The sequence below is a fragment of the Bombus vancouverensis genome, chromosome 11, assembly GCF_051014615.1.
Source record: "Bombus vancouverensis nearcticus chromosome 11, iyBomVanc1_principal, whole genome shotgun sequence".
In the NCBI taxonomy this organism is placed as follows: Eukaryota; Metazoa; Arthropoda; class Insecta; order Hymenoptera; family Apidae; genus Bombus; species Bombus vancouverensis.
Genome location: NC_134921.1, coordinates 8,444,172 through 8,465,380, shown reverse-complemented (window position 1 = coordinate 8,465,380; position 21,209 = coordinate 8,444,172). Strand labels below are relative to the sequence as shown.

Here is a 21,209-nt window from a genome sequence, read left to right as displayed (position 1 = left end):
GACGTTCGGTACTTGAGCCTTTCTCCGATGGCGCTTGTATATTTCATATTGTACGTTTAATTACTTGTAACTCGATATCCATGGAACGTTTTAATTCGTTTGATAATGAAATTATCGATCTGTGTTATGCGTCTCTAAATATACTATATATATAGAATGATCGTAACTAATCCGCTAACCGAGTCGTTTATTAAAAGGAAACTTCTGAAATCGTTGAGTCAAGGATTAGTAAAAATCAATGCTGGTTAAGTAAATCTTACTTCTCGCTAAATCGAAAACAATGGATGAAAATAAAAAAGATATAATAGAAATTAATTATATTATTGTAAGCATAAGGCAGTATTGAACCAGCCATACAAGTGACTAGTATTGACATTATATCGGAATTAATTACTTAAACATTAGTTAAACTTAATTTGTTAGAAGTAATAAGATAATTGAGAGAAGATTCAGCACTGATACAATTCCAAATTTTTGGCCAACGAAAGTCGACATTAATTTTGCTAAAGACACTTAGATTTTATTAGTTTTTATTTATTATGTAGATTTATTAGATTTTATTAATTGCGAAGAGAAGATACCTACAACTGACCATTTTAATATGTTCGGTAGTTCCAGCGTTAAACATCGAATCATCACGAGCTTTTCAATATTTGGGAAACAATTTCTCGAAATCTCTGTTGAAACAACAGAGATTTCAAAGGTTTAATCTGATGCTTTTGCCAGTGTACATTTTACGATGATTGAATTCAGAAGACATTCAGCGGGCTCACAAATCCGCCGGTTTTGTTTTCGTCGATTTGCCGACGAATAATTTCGGTTTCGCGGCAATAAATTCGCTGCCAGTCCTTTCTCCCTACCGTTCAACGAGAAGGAAGTTCGTTCGCGACTACTTCTGTCTGAGATAAACACGAAAGTTAAGTTACAATGGCGGGATACTCTGGTCGAAGTTAAACTGGAATTGGGCGTTGCACAAGTGGCTAACAATAAGTTATTAAGCAGTTGTTCAAGTTTTAATTGCATCTCGCAATGCCCTGTGTTCAGAGGGATAGAAAGCTGTTCTACGTAACGTTGACGAACTTATTTCCGGAATTACCGGTGAATATTCTATGCAACAGCGACTCCCACGCTTTTTTCTCTATTCTGTTTCACACCCATTCTATCTTCAAATATTAACTCACTCGACCACGCGTCCCCTGCAAAATTAAACCGCTGCCTACACGAAAAAGTGAATATCTCGTGTAATTTTCACCGACTATCTTTCCGATTTTCCATTCGTTGGAATAATTCAAATACTTAATTCGACGAAAAGTGATAACTCGATGTGAAATCGTTACCTATCTGAAGCTTTATAAGTGTAAAAGGTAGATACGTAATATATAAAAATATAGTGAATATTTAAAGTAACGCAGTTGCTACGACATTGGAATCTCTCAGAAGCCAAACTGAACAATTCCATTACAGAATTCTAAGGTAAAATGAAGCAGTATTTGCAACATCATCCTTTTTCTCTGCTTTGTAATTTATGTTGATAATCGATCAATACGGTTTCGAAACAGCCCATTTAATAAGTGAAACGTATCATTATTTAGCTTACACTTATTTAATTGTATTTGTAGTATAATTACAAGGATGGAATATCGTTTATTTAAAAATTTGATCGATTGACATACCGGTCCGAGATGCCTGTATCCACTCTGCAACGCCAAAAGAGATGCAACTTGTGGCCCACCTTGAATTCTGACCACCCATTCCTCTCGATGATTATCACCATCAACCACTATACTCGTTGCAAGCTTATTCAGGATGATTGAAAAGATAACGAGCCAAAAGTTTACACTGTGGACATGAATTCACTCGTCACTGACACTTATCTGTAATATTATGAGAGACACTATGTGTTACGATTTAAAACTAATGAGATACCTAGCCATATCGGTAGTTGAATTCGCGTAATTAATACTCTCGATGCAATTAGAGGATTTTTATTTTAAATTTTCTTTCACTTAATTTCTCTGGAAGAACAATCGCTGTAACGAAGTTCCCTCGGTGACTATTGGATCTCGAATGACAAGTGATCGGACAATGTGTGTGACAATTAGTTCCGATCCTCCTTTTTGCTTGTAGGCGAGCTTACATTCCCCACCAGGCCTGGCAGGTAACCGGGGAAGGGTCACGCACGTGATAACGCAAACAAGGTACGATTAGGGACGAAGAGTGATTGCCTGTCTGTTTTAAAAAGACACCATTTATCCTGTTTCTGTCCTTTTTCCACCCTCTTATTTAACAGAACTTCGAATCCGATAAATGGTTCTATTGTAATCTTGCGTACAATGAAACATTTTCTGAACTATCTGTTTTTTTATGACTCATCATAAAACACATTGTTGTTATAATTCGTGGAATATATTTCTCTGTGCACAAATATCGTGATATCTCTATGGTTCATATAAAGATGTCATAAATGATTTCATTTATTGAGGAAATGATTAAACAGTGATGATTTTGCACTGGTAAAAGATAACGACACAAAAGAAAATTATTTGCAATAGTTACAAGAGGAACATAATGAATTAATCATCTTATCAAAAAAAGCTTCGTAATTAAGAGAGAAGTTTACGCGAGATCCGAGTCAAAATTTGGAATTACATTAAGAACAAATAGGATAAAGAAATTGATTATCAAGGGACACACATTATATACATGAAATTTTTATTATAACATTAAATACATGCATTCCCCATATCTGAATTTATCTCGTCGTCTGAAAGTGTTTCGCATTTACCACCTGTCATTGCATATTTTTGCGAATGTCTGTTCTCAGCTGAGGGTGCAGCTCCTGCACCGATCCTTGAGACAGGTTGCGATTAATTTCGACTATGTTTGCTCTGGAAAGCGTTTCGATTACGCCGAGGAATTTCCAGAGAATATAACACAAAGCATCCAGCGGTCGGTATAATTTTGCATCTCAATTACAATCAGTAGTGAGTCAATTTTGCGAGAAATGACTCGAAATAATTCGTCTATTTTACGAAATGTCACGAGTGCGACGATCAATCGAAGAATATCAACAAACATTCCAAAAAACCTTCGCAGTGATTTTTTTCACGAAATATTATGCAAATAATAAATTTTGTTTGTTCGTTTTCTTCACTGCCTAATTTACTTAAAAATCACATGTGGTTTTCTATATGCGTGATTTTCATACGAAGTTTTATTCAAACCCATCGTACGACTAAAATTTTCCGTGTGAGCATTTCCAGTTTATTTATTTACCTCCACGGTTTGTTTATTTACATATCCGACGTGTCTATTTGTAATTCTGACTTATGCATTGTAAACTTCGGTACATATAGCGTGAAACATGTTAATATTCACGTTCCCGTAGGACAACAGTTACCAAAGGCGATTTGCACCCACTATATTTAAAGTTCGTATGAAATTTCGCTTCTGTTACACTTTGCAGATATAGTCTCTCTGTGATACGTAGAAATCCGGTCGAATCCTTCGGGATAATTGGTTCAATGGCGCGTACGTAGAACTTGTCGGTTTGTATTGATCAAATACGCGTACAACGAGGTTTGCAATTTTTTTATTTCTCTCCCTTTTCCCCCTTTTTTTGTCAAAGCATGTTGTAGAATTAAATATTTGTTCTGTCCGGTTACATCGTATCTTTCTGTACCTGTATCGTACAAACAGAGTAATTCTTGTCTAATCCTTGTGCGTTAGCTCAGTTGTTGCTGTCGATCTAATATATTTCACGACGTTAATATCTTTAAATTGAACCATTAATATCTTGTTCGTTATTACCTCCGATTTCATCTATATGCTGTAATCTTGTGAAGTTTTATGACGAGTTTATGAAGAAACTGCGGTACTTGCTGTATCTCCATGATGAACCATGTTTCTCAAGTTATGGGAACTTTATTCGTGTCTTTGAATCATGTAGCGGTCGTCTATGCAGTATTTATTATTTTTAAATATTATCCGCATTTTAAGAAAGTAATATATCAGGTCCATTACAGGTTAAAGCAGTATCACAAGTTTGAACGGAATATGAAAAGATTATTATTGGTAGCCATAATTTCTCGGTTCAGTTCTATTCAATTCTCTTAAATACTTTAATTAGAAAATTACATTTTATCGCCCAAACCAAAAGCAAGATTGAAATAGAAAAACAATAGGTTATGGGTTATAAGTTATCGCAGAAAGACATTGGATATTATCGAGAATTATAAGAAATCGTTCATTGAATAAACGTGAAGGGAAATATGTCATAGGAATCTGGATATAATTGATGGACGAGAAGCGCGGACAGATAGAGAAAAATTTCACACTTTTCAACCCAGAACGACTTCACTTTGTCGGCCTCTGGAGGGTAGTACTTATAAATAAATTCAAGCTCCCTTACTGGCTACCTTTGGATAAATATACACGCGAAGACACACTGAAGGGTGGCTGATAAAAGCAGAAACAGAGAGCAGCAGGCATCGTAAAGTTCGTAGGGAAAGGAGAACGGGATATCTGTCGATAAAGGGAACTCGTTTTGCTTCTGCTCACGTCGAATTCGGAATAAATCCTTGGTTCTTCTATTTGCAGGGATTTTCCACTTTGGCTGAAACATTGTCACGGTGTAAGTCGAGCTTTTTATTGCCAAATTTTTCCTGGATGGGTGAGCACTAAACACGCGTGTAACATTTTACATTTTTTTTTTCTTAGAATTTTTTATGCCGAAGATAGATAAAAACAGCAAAGATAATGATTTAAAAGAGTAGCACACGAAAGTATTCGAAGATTTATAGACGCTTTTTATGAATATATTATGCTACATGAAACATTTTGAAATTTAATTGGCATCGTAACGAGGCGAAATTAATTTGAAACTCTACAACAGAAACCAAATGATATCTAGTGCAAGTATATGTTGCACAGATATAAACAGTGAATTATCAATTTTAGTAATGAACCTCGATATTCCTTGGATTTACCTTTAATACTTATATAATAACACTAAATACTAATTTTGTAAGAAATATATTTACAATAAATGACTTGTAACTTGTACATAAATTTCTAGATCAGTTTCGGAATTTATCAATATAATCATGACAGTCGTATCTCATTACACTGCTGACGAAATTTCAAAATGTTTTATGTAACATATAGGTAGGGTACATAGATAAAACTTTTCTATGATGAATGCTCAAATACTTTTGCGAGCAACTATAAATTTTCTCCACAGTGTACACATTAATTTGTCCAATATTTCGATCGAGAAAACGACCAAATAATAACGATGCAAATTAATGGGAAACGTCGAGAAATTCGTTTGCTAAAAATGTACGACCATTTCCACGGATGGAATTCGATTTCCCGTGAACGTGTAGGACCTTCGACGATCGCTTCCATTTTCCACCGAGACTTTCCTATTCTGGCCCACCGACCGACCAGTTCCCACTATTTCGAGGCAATCGTTTATGGCTTCGAAACATGCATTACTTTCCTGTTAACGGTCCGTTGTCACCCGTTGACAGTTTTCAGATAATTCCGTTACAATAGTTAACGGAAGTTTGTATTCCATTAAGGCAGCATGTATTTTGTGTATTTCCATTTCATCGTCTGCATATATCACGTTTGCGTTATTATCATTGAAAATTGTATTTATTTGTTGTCTCGACGTTGATCAAAGATTCGATGCGCTAGTTTATTCAAATTGTCGTAAATAATGATACAACGTCACAGACAATTTTCCATTTACACTTTTATATTCATACAATACATCTTTCTGGCGCAAGAATTCAAAAATCAGAGAGATTCACTGAAGAAGAAAAAAGAGAACGATTTCGTTACTTATTTCGATAATAATCATCGATTTGATGTTGTTAGATTATTGAAATTATCATCGTACATATTCCATTTTTTATTTTCACTTTTGTACATACACGACATTTATGCACCGTAAAGAATAAAAAATAAAACAAGGGTAGATTCTCTAGAGGAACAAAGCGGAATAAGAAAAACCAACGCAATTTCAAGTTAGCTTCTCTCCTTTAGGAAAGAAAGCTCTCTCGTGCAACTCGCGTATTTTGTAACGTTAGTTAGGAAGTTGGTTCGATCAGCTTCGTCTCGTTCGCGAGCATAATCAGGCTGTGACGTTTATTAAGCTTCCTCGCAGTCTGCCCCGTCGCAAATTCTTCGCCAGTCGGTCGAAATAGAACGCGAAAGTAACCGTAGAAAATTGGAAAGTTTCCGCGCGATAAAATCGGACTTAATTTTCAATAAATTCGGCCCCCGGTTGCCTCGAGGAGGTGGCTGGTTGTTCTCGTACGTGGCGGGCGGCGGCCAGCCGAAAGGGGTTGGAAACACTGGAAGGAGGAAGAAGGGTCGGAAGGTGCGGAGGAAAGGTAATTTACTTGGTAATTATAAAGTTACCAGCTCCGGCGACGCGCATAGTTGTGAATATTCAAATGCGATTACATCTATGATCGCATAAATTATACGTCACACCCCCGTTGCTTCTTACCCCGCCCACTTCCCGCGCGAATTTCGTGTTCCTTCCCCCTCTTCGTTTCTGCTTTAATGCAACTTGCGAAACTTTGACTCTGTACACGAGGCCTGGGGCGGTCTACCGACGTTTTTCACGATCGACCTTGCGAGTTACCGTATTTTTCTCAGCGTGATACCGATCTGTCTTGCATGGAGGAAACTTCCGACCAAACTGCTAGCCGTTACTTTTTCGATGGATCGGTCGCGGTTTCCGTACCCCTTTCTTTCTCTATGATTGTGGCATCTATAAATTGAAATTGATTTTCGCTAGTTCTTGGTAGCTTTTGGTAACATTGGATATTTCCCTATCTATATTTCCCTGTGAACAGCGGCAAAGATTATTCTTTCTTGCTCTGAAGAATGGAGAGGGATTTAAGTAGCTTTGTAAACTTTTATAATCGTGGCATTTTTCAATTCAGATTTTGCAAGTTTGGTCAACAGTTTTTGGGAGCTTCGAAAATTTCTCTGCCTTTATTTTCTTCTAGAAAATTTTTTAGATTTCAAACTTTCACGGTGGTAAAATGTCATGATATTGGTTTTTCGGCTGTAATCGTGTAACTGTTGCACTTGTACTTTGCATTTTGCACTTTGCACTTGCATTTTGCATGGAACGGGTTTCGGGTCTAGCTTAAAGAGATAGACTACAACGACTACGAAACGTTAGCGTGAAGTGCAAGTCCAACAACTACACGATTGATGCCGAAAGATTAATATCATGAGACACAAATAGCTGTACTCTTGTTTACTGTAAAATAATACCAATTGTAATAAGAATTCGAATATTTTCACAATTTTCAATGATTCTGGTAACTATAAATTGAGATTGATTCTCGGAGGCCCGGTTGGTAGTTTTTGGAACGTTCTCTATCTATATTTCCTTCTTCAAATCATTTCCCTAGAAAACCAGTTACTTACATTGTTGCTCTAGGACGACAACACTATGTAAGAAGAATTGGAACATTTCGGTAATAGATTTTAACCTGTCTCGCCTTCTGCGATATTAATTCATCGTAGAAACTGCGATTACATCGCGAGAGAAGATCAAATAGTATTACCTAATCCCGATCTAATCCAATCTTAGAGCTTGCTCGACTTAACTCGGACCTAACACAGTCAGCTCGAGCTCCATTTTCTGCTTCTGTAGTTTGTTGTTTCAACGAGGCATTTATAGGAATTAATTAATTCGTTTTCATAACAAAGCTATTGTTCCACCCTTTCTCGAAGAAATCCATTCTCTCTTCCGTTCCGCGTTTATTTTGCATTATCCAAACGTTCAGCTCGTTTCACTCGAACGAGCGGAGAAATTTACAACGGGTAAGAGCTCTCCACGGGAAGAAGATTCTTTAAACATCGCGAATACCCGGCATTACAACTGAGAGCCGTATCGAGTCAGATAAGAGAGTTCCCTCGCCTTATCGTCGCTTTTTACAGTCTTTCTCGCGAGACAACAGCGAACTTATCCACGAAACAATATTTTTCACCCTTCTTTTCCACTTTTTCCACTCTCTTCTCTTTTTTTCTTGTCTCCCGGCCCTCGTTTCCCTTTTTATTCTGTAGAACGCGAAGACCTCGTTAGCCGTTAAGAACGAGTCTTGTGCATCATGCAGACCTTGTAGATAACAGCGGAGAACAACAAGCTATAACCGTGCTATCTTCATCGAATAATTAAGAATTGTTTAATTGTCCGTGGAATTGCTTATCGCGCGTTGAAAAAGGAAATTCGCCCCTTAAATCTTCCAAGTGCGTGGAAATTTGCACCGTTTCTATCTCGCGGCGAGGATCTTTTCGACATTTATTCTGCGACCTTTTTATTCCTTCTGAAACTATTATGGGCATTAGAAGAAGAGTCGAAAGAAGCTTTCTTAGAAAAACAGAACCGCGAGACACAAATTGAGTAGACATAAATTACGTTGGAAGACGTTCTGATGCCGGCTTTCTAATATTAACTATGTTTCTCTTGATTATCATAATGGTTCTTGAAAAACATTTGTACTTTTTATATTTGATTAGAAAATATACTTAGCATTTGCATATTTACCGCACGCTTATAGGTACCCTTATTCTGAAAGCGTTGCAATTACGACAATTAGACTGCGGATTTTTATGCGTTAATGGGCAGCTTAAAAGCACGAAAATGCATAGGATGTACATAATGTACAAAAATATATAAAATATTCAAAGCGAAGAATTTATTACGATATTTAATACGAGAAACTTCTATTATATTCGTAAAAATATGTATATGCGTAAATATCATCAATATGCAGCCTAACGATGATATTACAAAAATACTGTATTAAAGCTCACAGGTCGAATACTTTCGAAACGAAGTGTCCATTCTAGTCGCCAGTAGATCAACGACCATAAACCACACGCGGTCGATGCGATCACACGTGTCAAGGAGTTGCTTATACTGCACGTGTGTACAGCTTACTCTAGTTGATATAGTTGTGACAGGCATATAAATTCGTATCGATGCCAATTGCCATCATTCTTCATCGTGAATCATTAGAAAGAGCATCAAACTTGAAATTTTCGCGATATAATTTTGCAGACGTTTAAGACCGTTTAATCCTACGTTTAATACCGAAAACTTCACACACTTTACCGATACGAAGATCGGTGACATAATAATAGACTCGGTAATTTAATGAAAATATGATACAAAGTAGTTTCTAATTCTAATTTTATAATATGGCGAAACTCGCTGGCAGATGGTCTAGAGGATTTTTAGGTGAGAATTTTAAATGGCCTTCTGTGAGCAGCTATGAATTTAGCTTTCCTCTTAGTCTAAAGAGACCGCGGCTTCGGTTAGTTTTAAAGGAGCCTGTTTACTTTCAAAGTAACACAATTGCGCGCGTGCCGGTGAAAACCGAGTACCGGCGTACACTAAAGCGGAATCTCATTTGAAAACTAACTTGAAGTCTGGAAAAGCAACCGAGAACGGGTTGAGATCATGTACGATTAAAAACAATAAACCTTTATCTTCTTTGGCGAAAATGCAATAAAAAGGTAGTGACGAACCGCAGCAAGGTGGAAAAGGGAAGGTTAGAAACGCAACAGGAATTTACTAGCCTCGTAAAGAACTCTGTAAATAATTAAATTCTCACTGAAAACACTGGAATAAAAGACTGAAAGGCTGTCTGTGAGGTTCGTAGATCGTCCGTCGAGCGATTTAAACCGCGATCTCCGGCTCGTAAACGGAAGAAGGATGATTGATCTCGCAACGCGGAGAGCAGCTTCCAGGTCAACTTCTGGAGAAAGGTCGGCTGGAAGCTCTGAACGTTGCTCCATAAAATGCACCCTCGAGCTACATTCATGGCGACGAGAGCGGGCGTTTTGGTTTCCCTGCGGGCTATTTAGCGCATCTGCCTCCACCTTGGCGAACAGCGATGGAAAGGGCTGGTTCGTAGGGGGACGCTAGTGGTGGCCTGGATCGCGGAGGAAGTCGGTTGATGGAAAGCAGAGACGGAAAAGGTGGATGCGAGGCGGCTACGTGACCGAAAAGCTTGGCTCCTATCGCAGGATTGTTTGGATTTTCTCCCCGGCCAAGTGCTTTTAATTAATTTGCTAATTCTCTTTGAGCCGCCACGTCCGACGAATCGTAACCGGCAATTTACTCTCTTCCTCTCTTTCTCTTTCTCTTTCTCTTACTTGCACGGACACACGTTGTTTTGCGCGCGTTGCGAATTTTCGGCATCGACCGCCGCGGACCGAATTTCATTAATTCGTCCGCCACCCAGTTCGTCGACCAGGAAGCGGAAAAACAGCCTCCTCTACTCGAGGACCAAAGTAAACTGCGATGCTCGCTCGCGATGTGATTTCGATCTTGAACGGTGCTGTTGGTTGTTCCTCTAATGGATACCTAGCCTCGTTTGTTTTCCCAACGAGGTCTGTTTCGACGGATGGCTTGTTAATTGCCGGAGACAGTGCTCCGTGCTTTAGAAAGCAGCTCGATTAAGGACGAATGTAACAGCGCGATGTTGAGCTTCGAGAAATTGAAAATTCTGCGAGAGTGTCGCAGATTGTCGCAGTATTATAGGATTGATCGAAAACTTCGTAGCGAAATTTAATAAAGGAGCGCTCGTACAAACTTTTTATAAATGTATTATGCATACAATTTGAAAATGTAATTGCATATAATTAAAAAATACAAAATCATTTTGCTTGAGTAATATGCAGATTGACTAACAGAGATGCTAGGAATATTTCTGGCAGCCTGCTACGAAATTTATTACAGCATTTACGTATTAATTAATTAGATCGAAGGATGTTAAATTTCGTATTACTTCGTAGTACCCTCGTTAGAATTCGATCACTTGATACTATGAAAATAAAATGTGAAAGCTGATAAAAATTCGTTTCATCGGAAAGTAAGGGTATGTGCAAATATCTTTTGTAGCCACTGTATATAAGCGAGAAGGCGAGATCGATCGGTAATTTATCTAAAGTACTGAATCTTTTCCTGTATTTTCATTTGTTTTTGTATCGTGCCCTCGATTCATTCGAAGATAATTGATAAAAGAAGCAACAAGGCTCGGCTATGGCCGGCTGCAGTGTACGTGACCAACGGATGCGTCCGAAACCGCAATTGTTCAGTTTCTATCCCGACGCTTTTAATTCATTTGTTAATTTATCGCGCGTACCATTGTCCCACGGGGCCGTAACACTAATACCATTCCTCGTAGTTTCGTGTATGTGTGTTCCCATATGCAGAGAGAGAATCGCAGTATCGGCTTATCTCACGGCAGATTACGGTCAGTGCATGATAAGAGAAGACCAGGGTTCGTGTACCTCATCTTGTTCCTTACTTTGTCCCTGATAGCATTTCCTACAATATTTACCCGGTATTAACAGTTTCGTGGCAGGAAAATAACGATAGGAATAGGTCTGTGATGTTTCAAAGTGATCTGTATCTTCAAAGAATGTAATCATAGTCCGAAGACTTTACATTCGTGAGCCGATGAAGTATAAATTAAAATCGCAGTACCATGAAATACAAGAAGTCCGAGATTGGAGACAAGGCACTTGCAATTTTGCAAATGACGAAACAACCTACGCCGTTTCTCGATTTTCGTTTCCAAGCAACTTTCTGCTACTTACAATATTTTTTGTCCAATCTCCTCGTTCTCTACTGTATTCTTGAATTTTCCAACGATTCTTTGTTGCATAAAATATTAAAATTTTTCTCTAACATGTCTGCCGGAATTTTTTCCATTCGTATTTTTCTCCAGTCCTTTTACTTTCTATATACCTTTCAGAAACTAATCAATTCTTTGTTGCTCAAAATATTTTTTCCTCCACTTATCCTTCGTTTTCTCTATTATCCTGAAGATATTTTTTTGCATATTCTCGAATTTTTACCTTCTGTGTACAGCCTTGTCCATTCCTGTCGACGTAGCTCTCACGGGAATCAAAGTGCAATTCTCCTTGCCAATTCCACGTGACTCGGCACTCATCCTATCGGCTGTATCTCCGAGTTTTGCAATGAATTTCGAGCGGTCCTTTGTAAACGGGAGGCATACGGTATTAGCGGTACGCCGATTTCCTACGTATTACATTTCAAAATCCCTGGGCATTAGTGCTGTGGTTGGACAAGGGGCTATTTGCGAGAGTCCGACTGCTTGAAGCGGCCGGAAAGGGTTGGCAGGCTTTCGGGGATAGAACAACGGAATCGTGAGCACCCTTCGTAGTTCCAGCTAGACTCTCCAGCTAACTAAGCGGCGAGAGAACGCCAAAGAGGGCATTTACTTTCGAACACGAATCTCTAGGGTGTCGGAGATGTCCAAAGAGGAAATGAAAGCAGATTGCTCGTCTACAGGTCTGTTCATGAATGTACCACTATGGGAAGCTAGATTATCGGATCAGTCATTATGCTATATTGTCATTTCTAGCCTGGACAGAAAATTTACTCGTATCATCGATTCGTACCAGTTTCTTCTTTCACCTATTTCTTCTTCATCGTTACGTTAGTTTGCAACGTATTCGTTAAGTTTTATAATAATTTTCATTATAATTATCATGAGCAGTGTCTGATTGGTAAATTGATATAATAGATAAGAGTATTTTTTTTTTGCTCCTCGATTCTAAAAGGAAAATTTTTAATTTTCCAAGATTAAGGTAAAGTCAGTTTGATCTTACGTGTCCTCTGGTGGTAAACCTTCGAGCCCCACAAAGATGATAAGGCGCGTTCGATAGCTAACGTAGGTTCCTGCCTGATCACGAGGCAATAAAAATTATAGTCTCGCGAGGGATGCAAAGGAACACCCTCATCGAGTTCTTCGATTTGTGAATTATGTTCCTGGTTCCTATTTGATATCACATCCTTTCTCATCTAACCTATCATCCCTGTTTGATCTTGATACAAAATTTCGTTCATAGAAACTTCTAATGCAATTTTAATTAGGAATATCTTATTACGTTCAAACGTTCGTATCTTTTTCTTGAGATTGTAATTGCAATGGATGCGTGTGATTTATTTGACGAATAAGTTAGAACAATCAAATATATACATTCTGCTGAGTACATCGTGCATTCTGATGAGTATATGCACTTCGTTTGTCAGATGATTCATTCGTGGTTACGTTAGACTACGGCTACATGCATTTTCTGATGAACTATAGTTCTGACGAGTCTGTTAAGGCAATCAAATATGTAGATTGTTATAAGGACAGCTATATCATTTGCAGACAACTAATTTATCAGAACTGCGACACTAAGAAGGGGCTAATTCATGGACTCATTTATCATCCCTTCAATTTTTTCGTTTTTCCCTCTTGGAGCCTATGATAATAGAAATCAAACGTTCGAAGCTTCATGTTGTTTTTTTTTATGTCACTGTTTTACTTTCATTTCACTGTCATATACATTTCTTGTTGTATTATTTTACGTTTAATGCGTAAAACATGTCAGAAATCCAACGTGCTCATAATAGAAGAAACCGAGAAGAAACACACCTCAAACGAACGATACAACGAGGAAGAAAGTGTTTAAACGTACATCGAAAGAGGAAAGAAAAATCAACGTCGAGCGGCATTAATTCAATTTCAGAATTCAATTAAGTGGTTTTCCTGTCGCATCGTGCCTGGCCATTATATTTCTTTTCCGACACGTTCCTGGCAGCTGGCGGAACGCGAGCTCGGCCCGATAAAACGCAAATGGTCTAGTCGGCCAGAACGACAGACCGCCGGGCCATTCCGCCTCTGTGAACCTACGACGACGTTCAGAAATAGATTTAAAAAATAATACTAGGAAAACGCTTGGACCATGGAGCGGATATATCGTTTGTTTTCCCAAGTGGAGTATCCAGGGTCGCTGCAGCCGACGCTTGAAGGAGATATAAAGATCCCAGGCAGCATAGAATTCGCGATTTCCTTCCGCGCAGATGGTACGAAATGATCCTTTTCACTCCGCATTATATACTGCAGCCACTTCATGCATTCCACCCTCCTGCCCCCTTGAGAAACGTGGACAGCGCATATTTCGTTGTCGAACTACGAACCACATAGATTTTCTTCACGTGCAATTTCCTCTCGCCGGTTCTTCACGTTTTTCAAGTTATCGAGAGGAATCAGGCTACTGTCATAATGCATGCGTCCTTTTGACAAACTGTCCGATACAGGAGACTTTCGTTTTTTTTTTGTAAATCGTCGAAACAAAGCCATACGTACATATATCTGTATAGATTAACAGTGTTAGATGTCAAACAAATTTTTATCGATTTTATCTTATACTTAAAAATAATTTTAATTCTAAACTGACTTTGATTCGACATAATTTGCTTCTTTGAACTCTTAGCTCTTAATTCTTCAACAATTTATTCGAAAATCTCTTACTTCTTCGTTACTGCACGTTTAAACACGTCATATATGTATGATACATATTCTTAACATGTGCGACCTTTTTACGTGGTCTCATGCATACTGATCATCACGCACGTTCTAGCTACTCGATACTTCAACGTTACCATTCCATTTTCTATATCGTCGACCGAACCAATTCTCACTCCTACGATGTTTGTTGATATTCCTTCAAACTCCAATCCGTTGAAACAATTTTTTAGCCCGCTGAAACCTCTAGGACACAATGTTATCTTATCATTAACTCCAACTAGCTCACCGCAACATAGAACAAAAGATTAGGTTCATGATCTTATACTGTATCCTAGTCGGATCTCAATTAGAATATACGTCGATAATCTGTATCTCCTAACCAACTTAAATATAAACAGCTCATTGAAAGAATGCAGTATAACTTTCTGAGATTTGTCGTATACAAGTCAGGCCATAGCATATCCAGAGCGGACCACGACTACGGTTCTATTATGTCCTTGTTGAATCTACGATCACTTGAATCAAGGAGGATCAAGACTGGATTGCTTTCCCTTTACAAGCTTATCAATAGCGTTGTTCTCTGCTTTCGACTCCTTGAACTTATAAATTTTTATGCCCCGACCAGATCGTTCAGATTCACAAGGTACTTTCTCCTATATCGCTATGGATCCGTACTTGCGAATTCAGACCCAGTTAATCGCATATGGAATACAGCAAACTCTTACTGCGCCTGTTTTGATTCCTTCGGCGTTGGCATCGATAGCTTTAGAAATTCGCTACGTAGAATCTTGTAAGGGCTGTTACATGCCGGTTGTAACAGTATATTCTCTACGAGCTCTATACAGCCTCTCTAAAGCTAGCATTGTACATTAATAGAGATTCACCCCGTTTATTCCCACATAAACAAATAAATAAGTGATCTGAACCTTGTTCATGATTATGTTTATTATTATAAATGTTCTTTGTTTATTATTATAAATGATTAAGAGGTACACGTCAGAAGATAAGTGTATCGACGAAGGATTTTGATCCCGCGTTTCAAAGTATGGAATCCATACATATTCTCAGAACACGGGTTTGCACTTTCGCTGAATTTACATTAACCTGGCTCTCATTAGAACGCTGCCTTATTTACGTGAATATTCATCAATCCGGTTGAAACATATTCCCCGGGATTGGCGCGTGTGTACTGCACGTGCACCGTATATCCGGTCGCAGTTACGTTGCTCGTTTCACGCACTAACGTCTCACAGACAGTTCGTATGCGTACGTACAGTTGGATGTTTTCTACTTATGTCTCTCTTTGTCTACTTTTCGTTTGGCGGACGTAGAAACGCGAGCGGCCGCGTAAATAAGGACACACGAATGGCTGCGAACTCAAAAATGGAACAACAGCCGCATCCGCCGGCTATTATTCGTCGCGGAGGTGAGTCCTGCGGGTTCTCTGCGCACCGTTGTAGAACCAGAACCGCCGACTCCTCTCTCTGTTTTATACCGCTTTCCATTTTCCATTCTACAACCCTCATTTCCATTTTGTTGCTGGCACAATTTAAATCTCCGCCGGCCCGATGACACTCGGGAAACGTACGTCCACTACTGTCACTATTCTTCCACTCTTCACCCTCTTCGCGCTTCCTTTCTTCTTGTTTCCTTCGCTTTTCTACCTTCAACCTCTGTTCCTCCAGTCTCGAGTTTCTTCTCTGTTCTCCTTCAAGACGTTCTACTTGTCTTTTCCCGCTTCCATTCTGTTTTTCTTCCGGGTTTTAGTTTCATGTTTCTTGCGTGTTTTTTTTTTTTGTTTTTTCTCTTTCTCTTTTCTTTTCTTTTTTATTTACCAATCTCGCCTTATTCCACTTGCCTCGTCCGTACTATTTTTCAAACTATATTCTTTGCGAACGCGGCGAGCCACGTTCTCAAAGCGGCAGTCGACGAACGTTAATGCCCGCGCCGAGGACAGAGACGTTGTAATTTAATCAAGCTGCAGTTGGCTTAATGAGAAAATGAAACACCGGTAATGGGATCGGGATTAAAATGGCCCGGATAAACCGTATCAAATCCCACGGTGTTCAGCTGTCGTTCGACTAATCGTGCGTGGCTGTTAATCGAATATCATATTCCATTTTCCATTTGAGATTCAATCGGACCGATGACCCCTTCGAAACATTTGTTTCCTTCGCGACTTTTCTTACATATATTTTCTCCCTAAAATTCGTCCAAGACAAATAACGTTTTATATTTTCGTGAAATTTTTGAAATTAGCGAAACGATGATCGAATCTACGTACCTTTGGTACCCTACATACCTTTGGGTACAGGCACGGGTTAATGAGATTTATTGGTAGAGCTTAGGCAAGACGCAAGAGAGAAAGGACAGTCCTTATCGCCCGGTCGTGGGTGAAATACTTATTCGATGGAAGTATCTTATCCCGAAGGTTATCGTGGGCGACCCTGTGGGACTTAAACAAAGTTGCTCTGGTTGAGGAGTCCCCAGCAGGACTGAGGGGAAGGTCGACAGAGTACTCCTTATTGAATCATGGATCTAACGACGAGACCAGACACTAGATCCCAGAACGGATATCGGGTTACTCGTTAGTCGAGCAGCGTTCCGCCAAGATTTATGCGATTAGACGGATTTCCGTAATGTAATTCAACGACGTTTTCATCTTCCAATTCGACGTATTTAAACGAACCGAGGAAGAAAAGGGAAACAAATTGATGGATAAATATTTATTAACGAAACCCTCGATTGGATCGATTGTCTTGTATTTGATGAGAATTAGGATAGCTAATACCTGGTCGTACCATTTTCGATCTTCAGAAAAATAACGATAGGATACTTCATGATCGATTCCAGGAGTCTACATTTCGTTCAAACAGATAACTACAGAGAACTGCTTGTACGTAGTTATTTAAATATGGTATTACGTGAAATTTTCATTGGGACTTGGTGAAATCTGCAATGTACCGGCCCCAAGAATATGTAAAATTTTTTAATCGAGTCCTGTTAATCCTTTATATAGTATTTAATATCATTATTCTCTTTGTGCTATCTCATCTATCGTCTCTTTCCGATGTAATCTTTTAAAATTAAACGAAATTAATTAATATCTTCATCATACAATCTTTTATTCTCTATAGTCGGTACTAAAAACCGTGTCCATAAGCTGCGTGATATTTCTCTTTGGTTGACCAGATACGGCCCTATTCCATTTAGACGATTTAGATCTACTTGTAACTCTTTACTAGTAGCGAACAGTTCGGCTGTTCAGCCGCAGCTGTTCCGTTGCGCGCAATTTTCTTTGAAAACTCGCGAAATTTACAGCGTACCAAGTCGCAAGAATGAAATTTTCCACGCGGTTCCAACTTTGAGTCCAACCCTTTGTATGGCGTTGACATTTTGCTCAGCATGCTATGCTGGCACGTCTGCCGTCTCTTTGCGATCGGATAACGTGGCGGACGCTTCGAAACGAGGACAATAAAGTCATTCTCATTTACCTCGAGTCCCAGCAACCATTTGTTCGCGCGCCACCTTCTCGCCCTCCCTATGCTGTCGAGAATACTATCGTGGAGAAACGATACAGGGGTGGAACAGCATCACAACCATTCGAATGGATGTCAGGGAGTACAACGAAGTAGGAAATAACAGAAGAGTACGAAATATAATTCTGTCTTGTAGCCTAGAACGTGAAATAAGAATATGTTAATCTCAATAGTTGGTCGAACATTGCGAACGTTTGGGGTTTGTTGAATTTTGAAGGTAGTGTGCCGACTAAGTAAAATCTAGCTGTCTAGCTCGAAGAACCACCCACAGCTGGGAAATAATTAGTGGAACGATTGTTAAAGACAAAAGATAACAAGTAAACCAACAAAGACGAGATCAAACTAGAGACAGCAAGCAACTATTATTAGCTAGGACAAGCGACGACTACGAGTGTCGACTCTGTGATGAGTGACAACTAAGAGAGACAACTGGCAATTACGGATGGCGATTAACAACTAACTCGACTTATTTCTAAGCGGCAACCAATTTGTCAGTACCGGTACCGAGCATCTGGCACCATGGAAGATCCTCTGGGACATGACTTTATGATATTTTTTTTAGCAATGAAACGAACAATGACCGACCTCTAACAAGATGAATTTTTATCAAGTGCCGCATGTTAGCTGCAGACTGGCTAAGAAAATTTGTCGAATAGCGAACTAAGAAAATAAAAGAACGAGGTCATCGAAGTTTAGTAATGTGAACGGAGAAAGAAGCGAGGAGAAAAAGCGGTAGGCGTAGAAAGAACTCGGTTATTGGTTTTGCGAAGGGAAACGCAAAGTCTGCTACGAAGGGAAATCATTGGAAAAGAAAGATGGAGCTTAATAAAAATGTAATTAACTTCATATAAGATGAAAGGTAAGGATGAAGTTGGCCAGTTGGACGAAGGGGCTTGGACTTTACCGGTACGGTACTGAACGCGCCGAGCAGGACGAAGATGGTGGAAGAAATTAAGACAGTCTCCAGCCGACGTTACTTACTGGCCTCACAGTTTCTACGGATTTCCTCTTCATTTCGTTGGGAATTATTATGTCCGTTGCACTCGCGTGATGAGCCAACTTTTTACCACGACGACATTCAGCAGGACGGTAATCAAACTTCCGTTAATGAGGAAAGTAGAATATTTAATTAATATATTTAAAATTTCTTATGCAACGAGACTCTGCGAAGAGTTTGATGATGACCAGCTACGTCTTTGACTCTCGTTCTTATCAAAACTGCAGTATCTGTATCTAACTGTAGAAAATATTTCGCCGCGAATCCTCCAACGAGTAGCTCGATACTTTAAAATATCTTTCCTTGAAAATTGTCGAAAAGAATTACAACTAATCCCTATTGCTAATACTAACTGCATGCAAGATTCGAGACTTGACGAGATTATGATGGAAACTCTGGATTTTCCGTTAATTCTTATTTCCTTTCCGTTCATTTCGTTTATTTTCTGTTAATTCCGAGGATTAGGAGTTCTCCTGGCTATAAACGAAGCTAAAACGAAATACGCTACAGACGCATCTAAATAAAATATAAAGCTCGAAGGTGTCAGGAAAATCACGTCTACGTCATAAATCCGGCTTACAACTACTACAACGGTTGCTCACGATCGAAAAGACGAATCTAGTTATTTTCTTTAAGTATTATAAATGTACGTAGAAACGTTTAAGTATAGACATATTCTGCTTGAGTCGTACGCCGATCAGATAATTACATCGAACAAGTGACGATACAATCACAGAGTAAGGCAACATTTAGCCAGGTTCCAGGCGTGTGCCCACCAATCAGCATACTCCATTAAGGTCGATCGAATATCGATTGGTAAACCTGGCTGAGCTGAACACGTGAATCTCAAGGAAGCCCGGAACCTATGCTAACTTCGACACGGTTTAGGTTAGGTCAAGTGTTGACCGGCCCGGTTGTCCTTGAGGCTCTTGCACCCGAAGGTTTGTTCGTCACGATGCTATCTGCGCCGTCTGCTACGTGACGAAGATCGAATCTCTTCAAGCTGGCAGGGAATCCAGTCGGCCAATGGTCGACGTTTGATCGACTTGTTACATCCCAAAGGGTCGAGAATCAAAGGGTCCGTTTTAGTCGTTGACATCTCTATGGTGCGGGCGTGTAGAAATTATCGACAGCCGCGTTTTCACTGTCTGTTACCTGTAATCGATAAAATCAGAACTAAGGGATGTTTGTTTTATTTAACCATTGTTCGATAGTGGAAATTAAACGAGCATTTCAGAAGTCAAAATGGATAATGATACCTTTTCCAAGCTTTATAATTTCATCACTCGAGTACACGAGTAATGCTCAATTCTCAAAAATCGAATTACGTACTTTCTTTTGTCGTGAATAAAATAATATTGATAGTGGTTGGAGAGGTTGAAAACGAAATCTTTAAAGAACTAGCTACGAGAAGTAGTAGTCAGCTGAGATACACGTGTCTGGATAGTAACGATATTAGTCTACTTTTTGTATTGGACTTTGCTATTTGACTCGTCTGATCGGGATAGACCCTATTCTACTTGCCCGAGAGTTTGGTCTTATTCGACTAGCGGAAAGAGTTCTACTTCGTTTGTTTGACCAAGAACAATCCTATTCTACTTAGTTGATCCCACGGAGTTGATTGTATAGAACAGAATCCATCGATATCAAAGCTACCGTAGTGCAACGCTTCTAAATGCAGTCAGGTATAGTTGATAATTTCCGAGAAATATCGATTATTCTTACCGCGATCGATTGTCAGTGTTGACTCGGAACACAGCAACGAATTGGTGATCCACGTTTGCGAAGTTGTACCAATGTCGAAGGGAAGATTTATTTTCTGTTGTTTTCCTTTGGCAAGAGTTAATGGATCCGTCGTATTGTTTATTATAAGCCAATACAGTAACAAAATGTTGGAAATTGAAAGAACTATCGTTCTCTCGGAAGATATTTGTTCGTGCGAACTATTCTACGTTAACGCAACAATTAATTTCAATTTGGTGACTTCACTGACAGTACAACGGAGGAATTCGGTTTCATCGTTGACTTATACGAAGTACGATTTCTGCTAACTGCAGTTGACAGATACGATGACAGAGATCGCCGCGAATGAACCTAATTTTCGCAGAGCCAACTTTTGCGGTCTGCTCGAATACGTTTCGCGTGCAATTTAAACTCAGGCGAGGTTGAAGTGTCGCGGATTAATCGAGATTTCGATGGTCCAAGTTTTCGAGAGGTGTGACGAGAAGAGAGAAATGGAAATGGCGCGGGAGAGAAAACTCATGACGACTCGCGCGGCACGCGCTCGGTCGTTCA

The 21,209-nt window shown here is 39.2% G+C and overlaps 1 protein-coding gene across 3 annotated transcripts in view; it reads right to left on the bottom strand.

Moving 5' to 3' along the window:
• Positions 1-21,209, bottom strand: part of LOC117153205 (neuroendocrine convertase 1) — a 163,004-nt gene that overhangs the window by 27,483 nt on the left and 114,312 nt on the right. For 2 of the 3 annotated variants that reach the window (XM_033326999.2, XM_076622952.1), the window contains exons 1-2: positions 1,927-2,074; positions 1,674-1,839 (exon numbers count right to left, since the gene is read on the bottom strand). The exons of the other annotated variant lie outside the window; for it this stretch is intronic. In XM_033326999.2, coding sequence (XP_033182890.1) covers positions 1,674-1,839; positions 1,927-1,934 — 174 coding nt within the window. In that variant the 5' untranslated portion in view covers positions 1,935-2,074. Of the gene's footprint in view, positions 1-1,673; positions 1,840-1,926; positions 2,075-21,209 lie in introns of those variants that run through there. 3 annotated transcript variants of the gene reach the window in all.